Here is a 17,687-nt window from a genome sequence, read left to right as displayed (position 1 = left end):
TCTTCATCTCTCTGCACCAAGAGGAACACCCCTCACCCTGCCAAAGGTGGGTTCCTCACACAGCTTCCTGAGCCTTCACGTTTTCCCTACCCCACTTTGGTTTTTCTAAGTGTTCCACATAGACAAAATGGAGAGCATAAGAGCAAGACAATCTTATGTTTTACTGCTCAGTGATCTCACTCTTTTTTCAGGCTCTTAACCCATCACTACTACCCTTCCTTTGTTCCTCCACATTCAGGAATCAGGAGGAATGGAGAAAAATGTTCTCATGCAAAAGTATGAAATTGGACGTTTCCTTGGACAAGGAAATTTCGCCAAAGTTTACCATGCAAAGAACTTGAAGACAGGTCAGAGCGTGGCCGTGAAAGTAATCAACAAAGAGATGATGATGAAGGTGGGTATGGAGGAGCAAATCAAGCGTGAAATCTCAGTGATGCGCCTTGTGAGGCACCCCAACGTTGTGCAGCTGTATGAGGTGATGGCAACCAAGAAAAAGATATATTTTGCAATGGAAATGGTGAAAGGTGGTGAACTTTTTGATAAAGTGTCCAGAGGGAGGTTGAGGGAGGATGTAGCAAGAAAATATTTTCAGCAGCTGATTGATGCTGTTGATTACTGCCACAGCCTAGGGGTGTGTCATCGTGATCTCAAGCCAGAGAACCTTCTTGTTGATGAAAATGGGGACCTCAAAATTACAGATTTTGGTTTGAGCGCATTGGTTGAGTCCAGAAAGAACAATGGCCTTCTTCACACAGTATGTGGAACTCCAGCCTATGTAGCTCCTGAGGTGATAAAGAAGAAAGGATATGACGGAGCCAAGGCAGATATATGGTCTTGTGGAGTGATTCTGTATGTTCTTTTGGCAGGTTTTGTTCCTTTCAGTGATAAAAATTTGATGGAGATGTATAAGAAGATTATCAAAGCAGATTGCCAATTCCCAAAATGGTTCTCTCCAGATGTAAACAGACTTATTTATAGGATCCTTGATCCGAATCCAACGAGGAGAATTACTATTGCTAAGATTGTGCAAAGTCGTTGGTTTAGAAAGGGGTATGTGCAGATTCAAGAATTTCAGCTGCCGCCATTGTTCCCTAGAAATGGTGCTGATATCTTGGATGTTCAGGTTGCATTTGGTTCATCAGATTCAGATGGCAGTCCAATGTCAATTAAAGAAGAAAGCCCCCTGAAGCTATATCAATTCAATGCATTTGATTTGATATCACTATCATCAGGTCTTGATCTTTCTGGTTTGTTTGAAAATGATCAGAATGAAAGACAACTGACGAGATTTACTACAAGAGAAACACCTTCAACTGTTGTATCAATGCTTGAAGAGATAGCACAGATAGATGATAAATTTAAAGTCTCTAAGAAAGATGGGGTAGTTAGATTGGAGGGATGCCAGACGGGGATAAAAGGCCAACTCACTCTAGATGCAGAAATTTTTGAACTTACATCTTCCTTGCATGTTGTCGAGGTAAAAAAAATTGCTGGAAACACATTGGAATATTTCAAATTCAGGGAACAGTACTTGAAACCTTATCTGAATGAAATAATTTAAGTCTGTGGAGGATATCAGCAGTAGCAATGGTAGCATATCACAAATGTTTGCGGACAGACTTCTTTTTTATTGGATAGAAGGTCTTCTTTCATGCATTTTTCTATGGAAATGATTTGCAAAAATGTTAGCAATGTTTTGTCTATAGAAAGATGGTTTCCACTGCTGTCAGAACTATTTAAATTGATAGCATAGGTAGTTATATTCAATGGGTATTGCAAACTACAACCTAGTTGATTACTTTGAACATCAATACACAAAAACAAAATTCAGAAAACAGAATAACAAGAATTAAGCACTATATATCTAGGCTGACGTCAACTCCTCTTAGGTTAAAAAATTAGAAAATTCAAAGAAAAACGATTTTGAACCTAACCGAGCAACTCAAACTTTTTTAGTGTACCAATAAACTCTTTCAGAGTGGTTAGAGTTTAACCTCTTGGCTTTCATTCTACAAAATTATATTACACTTCAGCTCAAAGCAAATTATATTAAGACTTTCCTACCTTAAATCTGAAGAGGCTTCTATTACATCTATTTCTAATTGTAAGTGCCCACATCGCATATTTGAGAAAACCAAAACTTAGAATAGTAAGTTAAGATCGCTGGCTCAAATGATTGTGTAAATTGGTGACAGAGACGATGAATTGATCCTTTCAATTGATCCTTTCAATTAGCTTTGAGTACATTTCTATTTCCTTTGTTTATTAGATTTGGATCAAATATGGTCATCTCTCCCAGTTTAATTGTGCAACTTCATGCTTCTATGAAATTTGTTTACAAAAATGTTTATGTTTCTCAAATTAGATTGTCCATATAAATATTTAATATGTTTTAGTCTCTATTTTATTAAAAGTGATTGATTTTATTTTTTAATCAACAACATAAAAACATATATTTTTAGGATAAATATAGAAAAAAAATGTTTTTATAAGCTAAAAATCATCATTTGAGGAGCGAAAATATATTTTATCCAAAATGTTAAGTATCATATAAATACTCAGGATATTAAAGGAGTTACATTTAGCATTTACTCTGTACGAAGGTCAATAGGTTAAATAACAAAATTATTTTTGGAATTTGCAATTTGGAGATTTTTTAGTTCCAATTACGTAATCTTAGATTTTTTTTTATTGTATAAATAATTTGCAATTTGGAGTTTTTTTTAGTTCCAAAAATCCTAAAACTTTATTTTATTTTATTTTTTAGACTGTAATTTAAAAATTATTTTTTACTTTGAATTATATAATTTAGAAGTTATTTTTTTATATATAAAAAACTTCATGATTGTAAAAATTTGGAAATAATCTTTTATTTTTAGATTGTTTAATTTTAAAAAATTTAAATTGTACAATTTGAATTATTTTTACTTTTAATCATGTTATTCAAAAGTATAAATCTAAAAATTATTTCTTTTATAAAAAAATGTTTTCGAATTGTATAATTGGAAGTTTTTTTATACAGAGACTTATTATGAATAACACAATTTAAAAGAGTCAATGATAAGGGATAATTTAGTCTTTTGACCATCTAAATGAGAATGCGCATAAAATTATGGGGTGCAGAAATAAATTATATCTGTCGGTCCTTCCTGAAATGAAAATTGGTCCAGAAATTCAGTGTACCATTTTTAGTAGGTCCTTTGTTTCAGTATCTTAATAAAATTTCTCAACACCTATTTTTTTTTCTAATAAACTTTTCTGAAAGCATTCTTTATACTATGAAAAACGCATTCCAAATGAGGGAGATATTAAAACAAATTCATAGATGTAAAAAAAAATACAAAATAAAAGCCTAAAAGTAATTAATTTCAAGGCATAATCCTTGTATTCCTAAAAAAATTGGATGTGTTTTCCTGAGAATATATAAAATCTTATCTTTACATTTGAAGTTGTAAATAGTAATAATAATAATAAATTATTTCAAAATCAATATTAACTACAAAACTAAGTTCATCTATAAATAGCATTTTGAAACTTAGTAAGTGAATAAGAGAGTAATGAATGAAACAACAAATAATTATAAGTATAGAAAAAGTATGTTGAAGTAAGTCTCGTTATGAATGTATTTTGGTAATCTTTTGATTTATGATGTAATTATATTAAGTTTTATATATTTTTTTCAACCAACGAAATATATATATATATATATATATATATATATATATATATTTTATCAGCAGGTATAATCTCAAAATGTTTATATAGTGCATGTTAACTGTTACAACTTTAAGTGAGTTGGAAGTTTATTAGACAAAAATAAATAAGATGAACAGTATATAAATTAAAACATTCATAAATATATTAACTCAAGATTTTGAGTTAAAAATTGTGTTTTTTTATTTCTTGTATGAATTTGTATACATGTTGAGTGTATAATTGAAAGTGTGCATCATGAGCAAAGATAAGCATGATAACAGGGGTGACATGTCGCACGCCAAAGACTTTTTATGTGTGGTTCTTGGTATGATTCACTTTGGAAAACGTGGCTCTAAATCTGGTATCACCATTGTCTACCTGTATAAATTAGACGTGTATTTACAAAACATTAACTATAAAAGCATTTATAAATTCATTGCCTCCAACTTATAGGTGTGTGTTTTTTATTTTTTATTCAATTTTCTTCTCAGTTGAAAATTATGGTCCCTAATTGAAAAAGTTGTTGAACCAAATAGTTGAATATTTGAATCCATATGGTTACACCCAAACCACGTACACCACAAAATAAAGCCCAATTATATTAAGACGCAAGAGTTCTTGTAAACATGACTCACGTAATTGTTGGTCATATAGCACACAGATAATTAATATTAATTCTAATATTTTAGTCAAATAACTGACTTCCTGAAACCCAATATTTATTTCCTTTGAGTTCAGAGACTTTTCTCGCGAGTGATGATGTCTAGATAATCACAACTTTACTAAACTGCATGAACTTGATAAATGTAAAAATCAAGCTAGTTGATGTAGTGTATGAGGTTGTGAAGAGGAACTAGTAGAGGCTAACACTGAACAAGTGTGACCAAAAAATGAGGTTGTCACTTGCAGTTTGAAAAAGTCATATCCAGATTCATGCTCTTCGTCTTAGATTCATGTCACTTTCTACATTAGTTCTTTTTAAACGACATAACAAATAGACTTTCTATTGATTATTTAATTGACATAAAATGCAAAAATAAATAAATTATACAGTATATCTATATTAATTTTATCACTCACATAGAGAATTTAAAATAATCGTCACAAAAATTCTTTGTATCATCAACACTTTGTTTAATTAAAATCGAATTTATATATATATAATTTTATTTTTAACTTTTTTTGACTTAGATGATGAAAAGTTGAGAAGTAGAAAATGAAAGAAAAGAAAAAAAAACAGTTAAAATGAGTGAAAAATGTGATTTTTGAATTAAGTAAAAAATAATTAAAATGAGTGAAAAGTGAGATAATTTTTATTATTAGTTATTTTAATACATTTTGAATTATTTATTATTATTGTAATAATTAAAACATTAATATTAATAAAAAATCATGACATAATCCATTAATAATGCAAATTTACTTAATATTTTAGATAAATAATATATACATGATTGTGTCGACTTTGAGCGCAATTCTCCTCATACTCCTCCTCGTACTCCTTGTGTTTGTGTGGAAAGACGCACTTCAAAAAGTTGCTTTAAATTATCGTTTTCCACGAACATTATCGAAGGCAAACATAACGGGGAACAACTTTCTTTTAACATGTAAACTCCCATCTTTCCTCTCCTAGATCCAAACAAGACTTCAAGTATCACATTTAAATTTTTTCAATGAAAAAATAAAATATTAAATTATTTTGGTTAATTAGTTATTGACCAATTAAAATATTAGGTTACATGTAACGTGTCATTTTTTAAAAATATTATCATATTCTTACTCAGTATTATGTGGATAAAAGAACTAAATAATATTTTAATATTCACATTAATTAAAATATGAAGAGACAAAGAAGATAGAGAAATGTTCAACATTCTAAAGAGTTCTCCCTGAACCAAACATGTATTTGGATGATGTCATGCAATGTTTCCTTCAAACCAGTTATGTGATCAGCATGAGTCCCATCTCCAAGATTAGTGGCTAACGCTTGTTATTTTCGCGTCTGTTTCTGCATAACCGTTTTGTGGCACTCGCGTGTATGGACAATTTAAATTTTGGAAGCATTCTTGTGGTTGCTATTTTTAGATAAATTTTGGAAATCTATTGTGGCACTACAAAGATAGCACGTGTTCAGGAAACGTCATCCATTCAGATAATCTCTGTTTAATTTCTCCCTCTTTTATGGACTCTGACGTATGTAAGTACCCTTTTTTCCCTTCAATTTGCCTAACTAATAACTTTTATATTCATATAAACTAACATGTAAATGAAGTGCAAGTCAACATAATTCAAGCGAGAGAATATGCAAACACAAACACTTTGGGGGGACTAATCAAAGGGAATCAATGCAAGTAATCCACTTTTATTTGTCTTCATCTAAAGCTGTGCATTTCTAACATAATAAACGTTTTCTATGTATGTTGTCATAGACTAAACATTAACTTCTAAATTGAATTTTTTTTAAGAGAAGTCGTACTTTAAAAACATGAATTTAATTTTTTTAATTATTTTTGTGAAAATTGAATTTATAAACACAATTTTTATTTTTTATTTTTTATTTATCATGTAGAAATTGTGTGAGAGAATATAATTTTAATGTTTTTGAAGCATATAATGTCATATCGCTAAAACAAGTCTACACATGTAAACTTAATACCAAACATAAGTGATAACATAAATTTATTTTCAAATAAATTTCGTAAAAAACTTCTTATCCTATTTCCTCTTCACCTCAAAACTTTCATGAGTGAAAATAACCCCAAATTCTTCGACCTTATGGAATATAACCTTTGTTGAGATAAATCATTAATCATTTGAAAAAAGTTAAAGAATTTCATGTATAAAGGTGACATCTTGTTAGTAAGAGGTTGCTTGGATTTTTTTATCTCTTAAATCTCTCCCAACAATCTTTTGTTCTTGTAGTCAACTATGAGAAATTTTAGAGACATTAAAATCGTGTTTTCTCACATAATTTTTACAAAAAAAAATTGTGTTTATAAGTTTGTTTTCACAAAAATAATTAAATAGTAAAATTGTGTTTCTAACTTCACTAAGAAAAAAGAAATAAAAATATTAGAAAGCATGTTTAAAAAGCATGACTTCAATTTTGAAACATTGTGCAAAAACAAAGTTGTGAATGTAAGTAAGACACTCATAGCTTCTAGTCATGATCTTTTAAAGAGGATTGATGAGCGCGTGTTAAGAGTGTTCAATCCACCTTCATTTTTCATTCTTCTCTCATATGGAGAGATTGAAGATGATGTCCACGTAAGACCCAAATAATTTACTCATATACTTTTGCACATACTACCTTTGAGACGAGACATTGTCACTACATGCGTAAGGAAGATAAAGAAAAAAAAAACAATGAGGCACTCGGGAAGACGAAGATGTGTTATTTAAGAGAGAATCGATTTTCTCATATAATTAAAATCAATTTTAATAACTTTGTATTATATAGAAAAATCACTTTCATATTAAATATTACATAAATTAATCTAACAAAAATATTTAATTATATAATTAATAACAACATATAATTATAAATAATGATAATAATAAAATAAAATTATAACATAAACAAAATATATATAGTTATATAAAATAAAAAAGGTATATAATAATAATAATAATTATTGTCATAAATTATAACATAATTAATAATATTATTTAAATATAATACAAAACTATTTTGTATTATATTTTTAAAATATTTGAATATTTTAATTGTTTATTTTATGTAATAATTTCCAATTTTTACATATTGATAATTTTCCATCCAAAAATATCAAAAATAATGTTTTAATTACAATAAATAAAAATTAACAAATAAATAAATCTTATTTTTTAATTAAATATAATGAAATTTCTATATGTTTTAATAATATTACTTTTATCATAACTTTTAATCTTCCATGTTACACAACTTTTATTTTTTTAAATAATTATTTAACGGTATCAAAAATAATTTACAAAAATTTAATTAACTAAATCTACACAAAAAATTATCATAATTCATTATTCAAATATTTTTTAATAATAAAGTAAATTTATAAACTTATATTTTACACTTTTAAAAAAATTCTAGATTATCTTTTAATCATCACATCACTCATAAATTTTAATAAATCATCGTCAGAATTGCACTCTAACATTTTTCAATCTAAATAAACTTCCACATCCTCTCAAATCATCAACCCCTCAAATCTCCATAGATCTTCTCCCCAATACAAAGGCAAAGACAGCCTAAGCCTTCTTTGTTGTGCTTAAAAGTACAATTTCTTGATTTTGAAGTTGTACTTCTAACTACTATATATTTATTTTCATATAAATTTTAAAATTTACCTGTGTAAAATCAAGTTAGAGGAGTTGTGTAAATTTACCTCCATTTACTTACAAAGTAACAAAATTTGTAGCAGGACAAGAGGTATATTTTTAGTCAGTGGTGTCTATATAATATTGGAATGAATTTCTCCTAGTAAGTTTCCTAGGTGCTGCTGGACCATTGAATGTGTTCAACGTCAGTTACACAGCTTCAAACATGAATGTGTTCCTCTCCAAAGGAAAAGGATATTGGTATTAGGCCATGTATAAGTTTAATATTTTGAAGTCCCCCACTTATTTGACATCTATCAAGAGAGACACATACTAGAAACTTGAACTCTTCCTACATCTCCAATTTCAAATGAATTTCTGAAGAGACAAAGCCAGTGAATTGCCACATGGACAAACCGTTTTGCTATTTCTGATTACTTGATATACAAAGCCAAAGTAATATACAGTTTAGCAACAAGGAGCCAAGAAAAGTAAATACATACATACATACATACTCATTCACTATATTCAATTAGCCTTTTTTTTTGTCGTATAGAATTTAAAGATACCAACACAGTAGGCACCTAGCGCTTCAGTTAATAAGCAAACCTAAAAGCAGGAGAATTCTGTGGGCAAAATTTCTTACCGATTTTCATACACAATCTATAAAAAAAAATGAAAGCAAAAGAGAGAGTGAGAGATAGAGAGAAGGCTTGAGTTTACCCTTTTCTCTTCTCTACCTCACTCATCAGAAGGTACATAGCATGGGCTTCCGATTTCAGAAGAAATGTCCGGAACAGATTCAGAAAGGCCACCTAGTAAGGAAGTTTGAGGTGTAGACAAGCCTGAAGAAGTTGAAGACTCCTCCACCATCAAATTCTGCAGCCCAGGCTTCAATTCATTGTTACAAAACCTCTCATACTCAGCTCTATCCCCTCCCTTTTTCTTCACCTCCACCACAACCAATGAAGGTGTCAACTCAAAAATCTCAGCAGCAATAGTCAAAGGCCCCTTCACCCCCTCTCGGGTACCCTCCAAACTCACCCTGCAATCCTTCTTCCTCACTGTAAAACTGACCAACTGGGCAATCTCCTCCAACTTGGAAATAATCATGTTAACCGGTGCAGCAGTCACAAACCTGGTCTCATCCTCCTTCTCCTCAAACAACCCGGAGAGATCAAATCCAGGGGAGAAAGATATAATGTCAAAAGCATTCAAACTAGGAGGTCTGGGCAAAGGAGTATTCTTTCTCCTAAAATCAACCTCCGTATCAGACTCTGAAATCGAGTAATCCGAAAAAGAAGCAACAGAAGCAACATCGTCATCATTGTCCAAAAGCACATCATCATCCACATTGCAAAGCCTATCATCCTCAACATAAAACTTGATCTGCTTGAACCCTTTCTTGAACCACTTGTTCTCCATAATCTCAGGAATCGCAATCCGGGTTTCAGGCTTTGTGTCAAGAAGCTTCGTGAGAAGCCTGGACAAATCAGGAGAAAACCACCTGGGACACCGAAACTCCCCTCTGTAAATCTTCTTATACATTGCCATAACATTCTGGTCGTGAAAGGGCAAATACCCCGCCATCAACACAAACAACACAACCCCACAAGACCAGAGATCCACCTTAGCACCATCGTATCCTTTCCTCGCCAAAACCTCGGGAGCAACATACGCAGGTGTCCCACAAAATGTGTGGAACAACCCATCCTGTCGGATTTGATCAGAAACCGCACTCAACCCGAAATCAGACACCTTAAGATTACCATTCTCATCAAGTAAGAGATTTTCAGGTTTGAGATCTCTATGGTACACCCCTCTGGCGTGGCAGAACCCCACCGCGGAGATTAACTGCTGAAAGTACTTCCTGGCAACCTCTTCTTTGAGCCTTCCTTTTGCGACCTTGTTGAAAAGCTCGCCCCCGCGAACGTATTCCATTACGAAATAGATCTTGCTCTTGGTGGCCATGACTTCGAAGAGTTGCACGATGTTGGGGTGGCGCACGCGGCGGAGGATGGAGATCTCGCGCTTTATGTGTGCCACCAAACCTCCCTTCAGAATCTTCTCCTTGTCGATTACCTTGATGGCCACGCCTTCGCCGGTTTTCAGGTTCCGCGCGTAGTAGACCTTCGCAAAGGTTCCATGACCAAGGAGCTTCCCAATCTCGAAACGACCCAATAGAAGGTTCGATGACTCCTTCTTGTGGTGGCTCGTGGGGGTGGTGGTGGTGTTGGGAGGGGTCTTCGAAACGACGTCGGCCATGGGTGGCCCTCAGATTTGAAATTTGGAGGCTAAATTTTTAGTTTCTGTTTTGTTTTGTTTTGGTTGAAGGAAGACAAGAATGGAGGTGGTGGGTGGTGATTGGTGATTGTTGATTGATTGGCCTCTATTGAAGGTTGTTGGAATGGGTGAATGGACGGAGGGAGGAACAAAGGCTGTGGTTTTGATTTGTTTGAGGTTTCCTATGTGTGAGAGAAAGTGTTTAAACAAATTTATCGTATTTGGTTCAAATTCAAATAACAGATGAAAGAATGAAAGAGAGAGGTGCTTATATAAGGGAGACTATATACCACCATTAATTTCTTTCTATTTTTCTTTTACATTTTTATCTTTTCCTTTTTATTTATTTATTTGCTTTTGCAAATTTTACTGCCAATAGTTTTCTTTTTCTTAATGTTTTTGTTTCGCATTAGCGAATTGTAGTCTCAGCAAAATTGAACACACTTTGGTTCCAAAATATCCTAAATTACCAGAAACTTACACCGATTAGATTAGGGTTTTTTATGAGTGAAAAATTTACTGCATTCAAGTATTCTCCAATGAAGTCTCAAGCATTCAACCGTCTCTACATTATTATTTTATTTTACTACTTATCAAGCTCTATTTGTAGCTTTATTGTTATGTTTTTTAAATTAAATAACAAATGTTATTAAATATTGATTTAAAAATTTAACAAAAATAAATTATTTCAGACTTATTTTTATTATAATTCTTTGTGACAAATTAGAACATGAATTCCACAATCATACAAATTTAATTTAAATAAAAAATAGGTTTGTTCAATTTTTAATTTAAAGTTTATTATTATAGTTTGATGTATAACCCTGACAAAGAAAAAAAATGTATACATAACCTTTATATACAAAAACATGTACTTTTATATATATATATATATATATATATATATATATATATATATATATTCACCTACTACATCATTATTTCATTAATAACAATCTTCTTATCTAACAAATAAAAAATAATTAATTGTGATTATTCAAAAATAAATTTATCACATTTTAATTTAATATATTTTTTATTTAATAAAGACTAATATCATACTCATCAGAACCACCATAATTGAGCTAATAGGAATTAACCATACGATTTGTATTAGGTAGTTACTTTCTTACCATACAAAATATTATTAAAATAATCTTCATTTTTTCGCTCTGATGTATTATTGTGTAATTAAAATTAAATTAATCATTAATAATAAATTTTGTGTTTAATATTATATAATATTATTTTAGGTATTTTCAGCACACCTACTATGGGACAACACAGTGATAAAGGGTAATATGGATAAAACATCATAATAATCATGTATCTAAACATAACATACATCAATATCAATATGCCTCATGACATGTTATAGCTATATTATTCAAACAAACAATAAAAATATATATATATATATATTCATAATTTGGTATATATTCATAATATATATTAAATTTAAAATCTAAATAATTGTAGTTAAAATCTTGGTAACTAATTTAGAAACTATTTAATAATAATAGAAACTAATTTAAAAATAAAAAATTATTTTAGTCTCTATAATTGTCTCTAATTTAGTCATTATAGTAACCAATTATTTTTTTTTCTTCTAAAATTAGTTTCTATTCAATAATTTTGTTGTTGTCCTAATTGGAGAAAAAAAAAAATTTAAGAAAACAATGAAATTTATGAGATGATAAAGACTTAAAATTCCAACTTATAAATTAAAGATAGCTTATAATTGTAACCTTTGTTATATTTAAAGTCACCTCTTTACTAGAAATAAAAACTGGTTCTTGCATATGATACGAGGATAAACATATAAAACTTAAAACTCATATTACTTTATTTTATAAAAATAATCTTTAAGTAATGTAATTTTGAAAAATATATTATTATTTTGTGTGATTGTGCATTACTATTTAATATGAAATTTTTTTCTACTCCATTTTATTTTATTCTAGATAACTTGTTGAATTAATTCGAATATAAAACTAATTTGAATTAATTTTTGTTTTTTAAAAATTTAATATAATTCAAATCTATTAAAATTTATAATATAACTAAATACATACCATAATTGGATTTGAAATCTATTGTGTTTCAATAATAATTTTCTACTTTTTATTAACATTTATGTGAGATTATAGTTTAAATTAATTTTAAAATTTAAGAATTTTAAACATGTTTTAACTCATTCTTATATTTTATTTTATTTAAAAATACAAGTGTAGCAAATTTTAAACTTGTGCTATGCACAAATTCATGAAAATTATATTTGTATTTAATACTATTTAAAAAACAAGCATGGTTAAAAAAAAAAAGATCACACCGTACAGATTAACAAACTTTTTTGTAAATCAGAGTGAAAAAAGTGACCTTAAAAAATTTAAAATCACATTCAACATTCTTAATTACTCGTACAAAGTTATTGATTATATTTTTTTTAATAAATTTTGTTTAGAATCAATTGCATAAAAAGAAAATACGCGTGCATTATTATCCTTTTTATATGATTTTGCTGAATGACTTGCATAACAGACATTTTCCCATACATTTTGTAAGATCTCATACTTTTGTTTAATTTAATGCAAAATCTATCTGATAAAAACAGTAACATGTGATTTTAATGATAATGTTAATTATAATACAAAATATTTATTTAAATCATAAAAAAAACTTATATTTAATTTTCAATATTAAGTTTATAAATTCTTTATTAGGTAGACATATGTATATTTTGTATAAGATCATTTTATTTAAAATAGTCATTTAAGTCAAAGCAAATCAATAAGCTCATCGATCTAACACGTTTAAATAGATTAAGTTGAGTTATATAATTAAACCTACAAATTTATGGAATAATTCAATCAATATATCTACCAATTTACAGGTTAGTGACTAGATGGATTGGATTGGATGAATCACTAAATTAATATTTTTTTTTTTACTAAATCACTAAATTTTTATTTAACATTTATAATGTAAATTATTCTATTTATTTGATAAAATAACTCATCCATCTTAAAATGAATTGAATTTTCTATCTAATAAAAAGGTGGGTTAAATCAAATTTAACATATTTTTCAGTTATGTAAATACGTGAGTTGAATTAATTCATCTGGTCATTTCTAAAATTCAGTAGATAATTATAAAGGACTTGTTTTTAATTCAATGTAATTATATATTTAAAAATTCATAGAACTGATTAAATCTGTCTCTTTTTTTTTAATTTTTTTGTTGAGAAAAGTTAAAATATTATTAGAAACTTGGTTAAGAGATACGTAACCATTCACACCAACAATTGTTGATTAAATTGGTTTTTCTTAATTTGTGAGTTTGGTCTCTGAATTAAGATGAGATTTAAGATTTTTTTTTATTATTTGGAAGAATAAAGATTTATTGGACTTTTAGCAGCGAAACATGTGTTGTTGTGGTCTTCCAAGCTAATGGGTATTTCCTTTTTAGTGGCACTCACACATGTTTGCAGGCACCTCTCCTCTAGTTGACCAACACGTGTATCTATATTATTAAAAAGACATGGATAATAATTAGAATAATAGAATATAAAATATTATAAAGTAATTATAATCATTTAAGAAGCACACGTGACATCTGAGTTTGGTTACATGCCATGTTGTGGGTTTCGTTGTTATTTATGTATTGTGGGTGGTAGACTCAGAACTCAAACAACAAAGCTTGCAAGAAACTAATAGGTTGTCACGTAGCATGGTCGAAGGATAAGAACCTTTTTAGAATCATACTATTTCTTCACGCAACAATTTACAATATGCTTCCTCTCATTTAAGCTTCTGTATATATATTTAATGCACCATAACTTCTCTTTCCTTTTCAGATTTGTAATTGGTCGGCTACAATAAACAAATTTCATACCATTATCGTTTGTAAACATTTTTTGTTTTAATTTATTGGATTTTTTTTAGAATGAAATTGCGAAGGAGCATTTGAATTTCAGAAATTATCTTAAGAAAAAGCAGGAGTTGAAAAGTCAACTGTGTGTGGGTGGTTAATGATTGTGACACGCAACGGGCAAGGCTATAATATAATGAATGAAGTTTGAAGTTAGTTAAGTAGTTGATTTTGCCTCCAATTTTTTAGCTGATATTCATGTTATTGTCGGTTTCGAATGCATATTTATTTTCATGTACTGTTTAGCTTTACTTTTAGCAACATCATGTTTACACATCAAAGTCAGCTTTAAAAAATGACGTAGAACAGAGTGAAGGAATTGGAGAAGCCGACTCAGAAACCACATGCTTCAATTAATAGAATCGTGATACTTCCTCAGAAAAATATTTATATCAGTTTTGCACTTTGTTTGTTCAAACAATTGAAATTAAGCTACCTGCTGTTGTGTTTTATTACATAAAAATGGCATAAACGCTAAAAAAATGTGTATATATACTAGCAAAGTTGTTATCTTTTATGAGATTATGAAAAATGCTCCAACTGGTAAGAGTTAAAAATGGTCTTTAATTTTAAATTTTTTAATGAAGGTAACTAGTAATTAGAAAAAAGGTCACAAAAGGTTTTTTTAAGATTGAATTTATTTAAATAAGAAATAATGTATTTAATTATGCTTTGAAAAAGAGAAATATTATGTGTATTTTGTTTTTCAAGGAAGACTGAAATGAAACAATTGGTAGGAAATAAAAATTTGAGTGCAATAATGCACAACTTCATTACGTGTGGACCATTAAGGAAAAGACCATGCACCTTGGGTGTTTCTCCCTGCACCCCATCATTCTCGGAAAATAACATTTTAACCCTTTTAAAATGAATTTCAGATTATTCTTTCAGGAAGATATTTCCAGAACATATATTCCAAAATACATTTTATGAATTCCGGATTTACCATTTCAGAAATTAGAAAAATGTGTTCCAAAAATAATATTTTGAAATAGTTTTTTGTCTTCAGGATTTCTTATTCCATAAATACCCTTTTGCTTACAGAACTCCTATTCTAGAAACACCTTTTTGTTTATGGAACTCTTATTCTAGAATCATTCAAAATTATCAAGGATAATTTTGGTATTTCAAAGAATATAGGGGTGCAGGAAGAAAAAAGTAGGGGTCCAGGAAGAAATACCCATACACCTTTAGTTTGGAAACTACTATGGGCTCTTTATAAAGACCAACAATCGACTGGACCCAAAAAAACAAAAAATATATAATTGACTGTCACAGACCAAGAAAATTTAAAATTTGTTTGGTAGGAGTTAGAAAAACTGTTGGAAACTAATAAACCGTTACAAAACTTAGCAAACTTGTTATTCCAAACTCATTCACTCGTCCTATGTATTTGTCTTTTCAGTATTTGTTGAAAGTATTAGTGTTTTTTTATCCATAATATTTATGTAATATGGTTGAAAATAATTACTATTACTAGAAACAAGAGTGTATATAGACAATTTTTGCTACGTGGAAAATGTAAAGTATTATGATAAAAAAATTAAATTTTATTATAAAATTTTATATATTAGATAGTTAGTTTATATCAATAACACTAATAATAGTGTGAAATGAAAATAATAGAAGAACATGTGAAAATTTATTCTCAACCTTTCACACTCATTAATTATGTCACCTTAGTTTATATCACCTTAATTATGATATAGGGTAAGCTAATCTAATCTCCTGCAAGCTATGACTAATTGTAGAAACCCTACATTATGCCCATAATGTTTTCAATTCATAATGTGTATAAAGAAATTAAAAACTACCCACTCTGACTCTTTCAAAGTTCAATCAATTTCTTTCATTGGATTGAAAGTTGTCATTTTAAAAATTCAAGAATTTTATTAACCCTTTTTTAACAGTGAAACAAAGTAAGTAAATAAATAAATAATAAAATTAAAAAGGTATTTAAACTTTAAAAAAGTTAAGAAAACGAAATTAAATAAGCCGATTAGGTTTTAAATAAGTACGAATTTAATTAAGAAGGGTATGTTTAGATAAAATATTAAAATTTAAAATATTTAGAATGCACAAGAAATAAAAAAATTAGTATTTAATATGTAGATCATGGTCAACCTTATAAAAACATACCTATTTAAAATATTTACCTTTTTAGCACTACCTATGTAACATGGGGTGGGATGGTTTCCAGGTCATTGGGTCAGTCTGTAGATTTTCTAAGTAAAAAATAATTTAACAATTAGTTTATTTTATAAAAAATTATAATATTTAGTTAATTACAGGTATTTAGTAATGTTAATTGTTGATAGATGATAATTTTTTTACTTCACTCTTGTTGTCTTATTTGAACTATTTACATATTTTATCAACTATTTGGTTTGTGATATATTAATATGTAATGTTAATTTTCACCCACCATTAACAAATATCAACTTCTAAAATAAAAATATATATATTTTGAGATTTTTAAATTTATATTATTTTTCACTCTGTGTAAAAATGTAAGTCAACGCAGTCATGATGAAAATGGTGGGATAGCCAACTCGTCCACCCACCTTTATTTAGATTCTTCTTCACACACAATGAAAGGTTATTACAATTTATTGATATTTTTTTGTAATTTATTATAAGGAAATAAATTATTAATTATTTAATTAGTTTATAAACTAATTTGATTAATTAAAAAAATGATAAGTATGTTAAAATAATTTATTTTAAAAATTTATAATTTTTAAGTTACACACTAATTTAGTTAATTTCAATTAATAATGTAACTTATTTTTACCGATTATTATTTACTTAAATTTTATATTATACTATTTTTAATATATGATGTCTACTTTTTTACGCACTTTACACTAAAAATAATATTATAAATTGAAGTAGCTAATATTTAATTGTATACTAATATATGAAAATTATACATAGTAAAAATGTAAAAAAACAATACAGTAATTTAAATTGAAAAATAAAATCATTTAAATTTATAAAAAAACTACATAAACTTATCTAAATAAAATGACTGGTTTAAATTTAAAAAATATATACACCTTTTCATAAAAACTGAAAGTTGATAATTAATCATTGTAAATAAATAAGAAAATTGCACATATTAAGTGAAACTTTATGAAAGCTTCAATTCCAATAGATATTTGGATTCACAAGGAGAAGTGAGAGAGAAGAGGTGCCTGAGTGAAAAAAAAAAAAGAGAAAAAGATAAAATGAAAAGTTAAATTATTTAAATGTAATACTAATTTATAATGAGCCCAATCTCACTCTCTGATCTTAATATTATATTCTAAGTCTGAGTTGTCATTCTCTTGAAATTCTGATTTGGATGGTTGTGTATTAGTTGATACCATCCACTTAACTTGTTCATCATAACAGTTTCAACCACAGTTTATTAACATAAAATAAATCTGCACATATAAATATAGATACACATATATAATGGT

General features: G+C 28.5%; 2 protein-coding genes across 2 annotated transcripts; one reads left to right on the top strand and one right to left on the bottom strand.

Annotated features, from left to right (window-relative positions):
- Positions 1–1,778, top strand: LOC137832481 (CBL-interacting protein kinase 5). Its single transcript, XM_068640671.1, has one exon. It carries the CDS (start codon positions 251–253, stop codon positions 1,559–1,561), a length of 1,311 nt encoding a protein of 436 aa, XP_068496772.1. The 5' UTR covers positions 1–250; the 3' UTR covers positions 1,562–1,778.
- A 6,632-nt stretch (positions 1,779–8,410) lies between these two features.
- On the bottom strand, positions 8,411–10,661 carry LOC137832480 (CBL-interacting serine/threonine-protein kinase 12). The gene has a single exon (XM_068640670.2). It carries the CDS (start codon positions 10,273–10,275, stop codon positions 8,752–8,754), a length of 1,524 nt encoding a protein of 507 aa, XP_068496771.1. The 5' UTR covers positions 10,276–10,661; the 3' UTR covers positions 8,411–8,751.
- Between the last annotated feature and the right edge of the window lie 7,026 nt (positions 10,662–17,687).

This window comes from Phaseolus vulgaris, chromosome 6, assembly GCF_051622355.1.
Source record: "Phaseolus vulgaris cultivar YP4 chromosome 6, ASM5162235v1, whole genome shotgun sequence".
NCBI lineage: Eukaryota > Viridiplantae > Streptophyta > Magnoliopsida > Fabales > Fabaceae > Phaseolus > Phaseolus vulgaris.
Note: the sequence above shows the minus strand (reverse complement) of the source record. Positions and strands in the feature narration are given on the sequence as shown.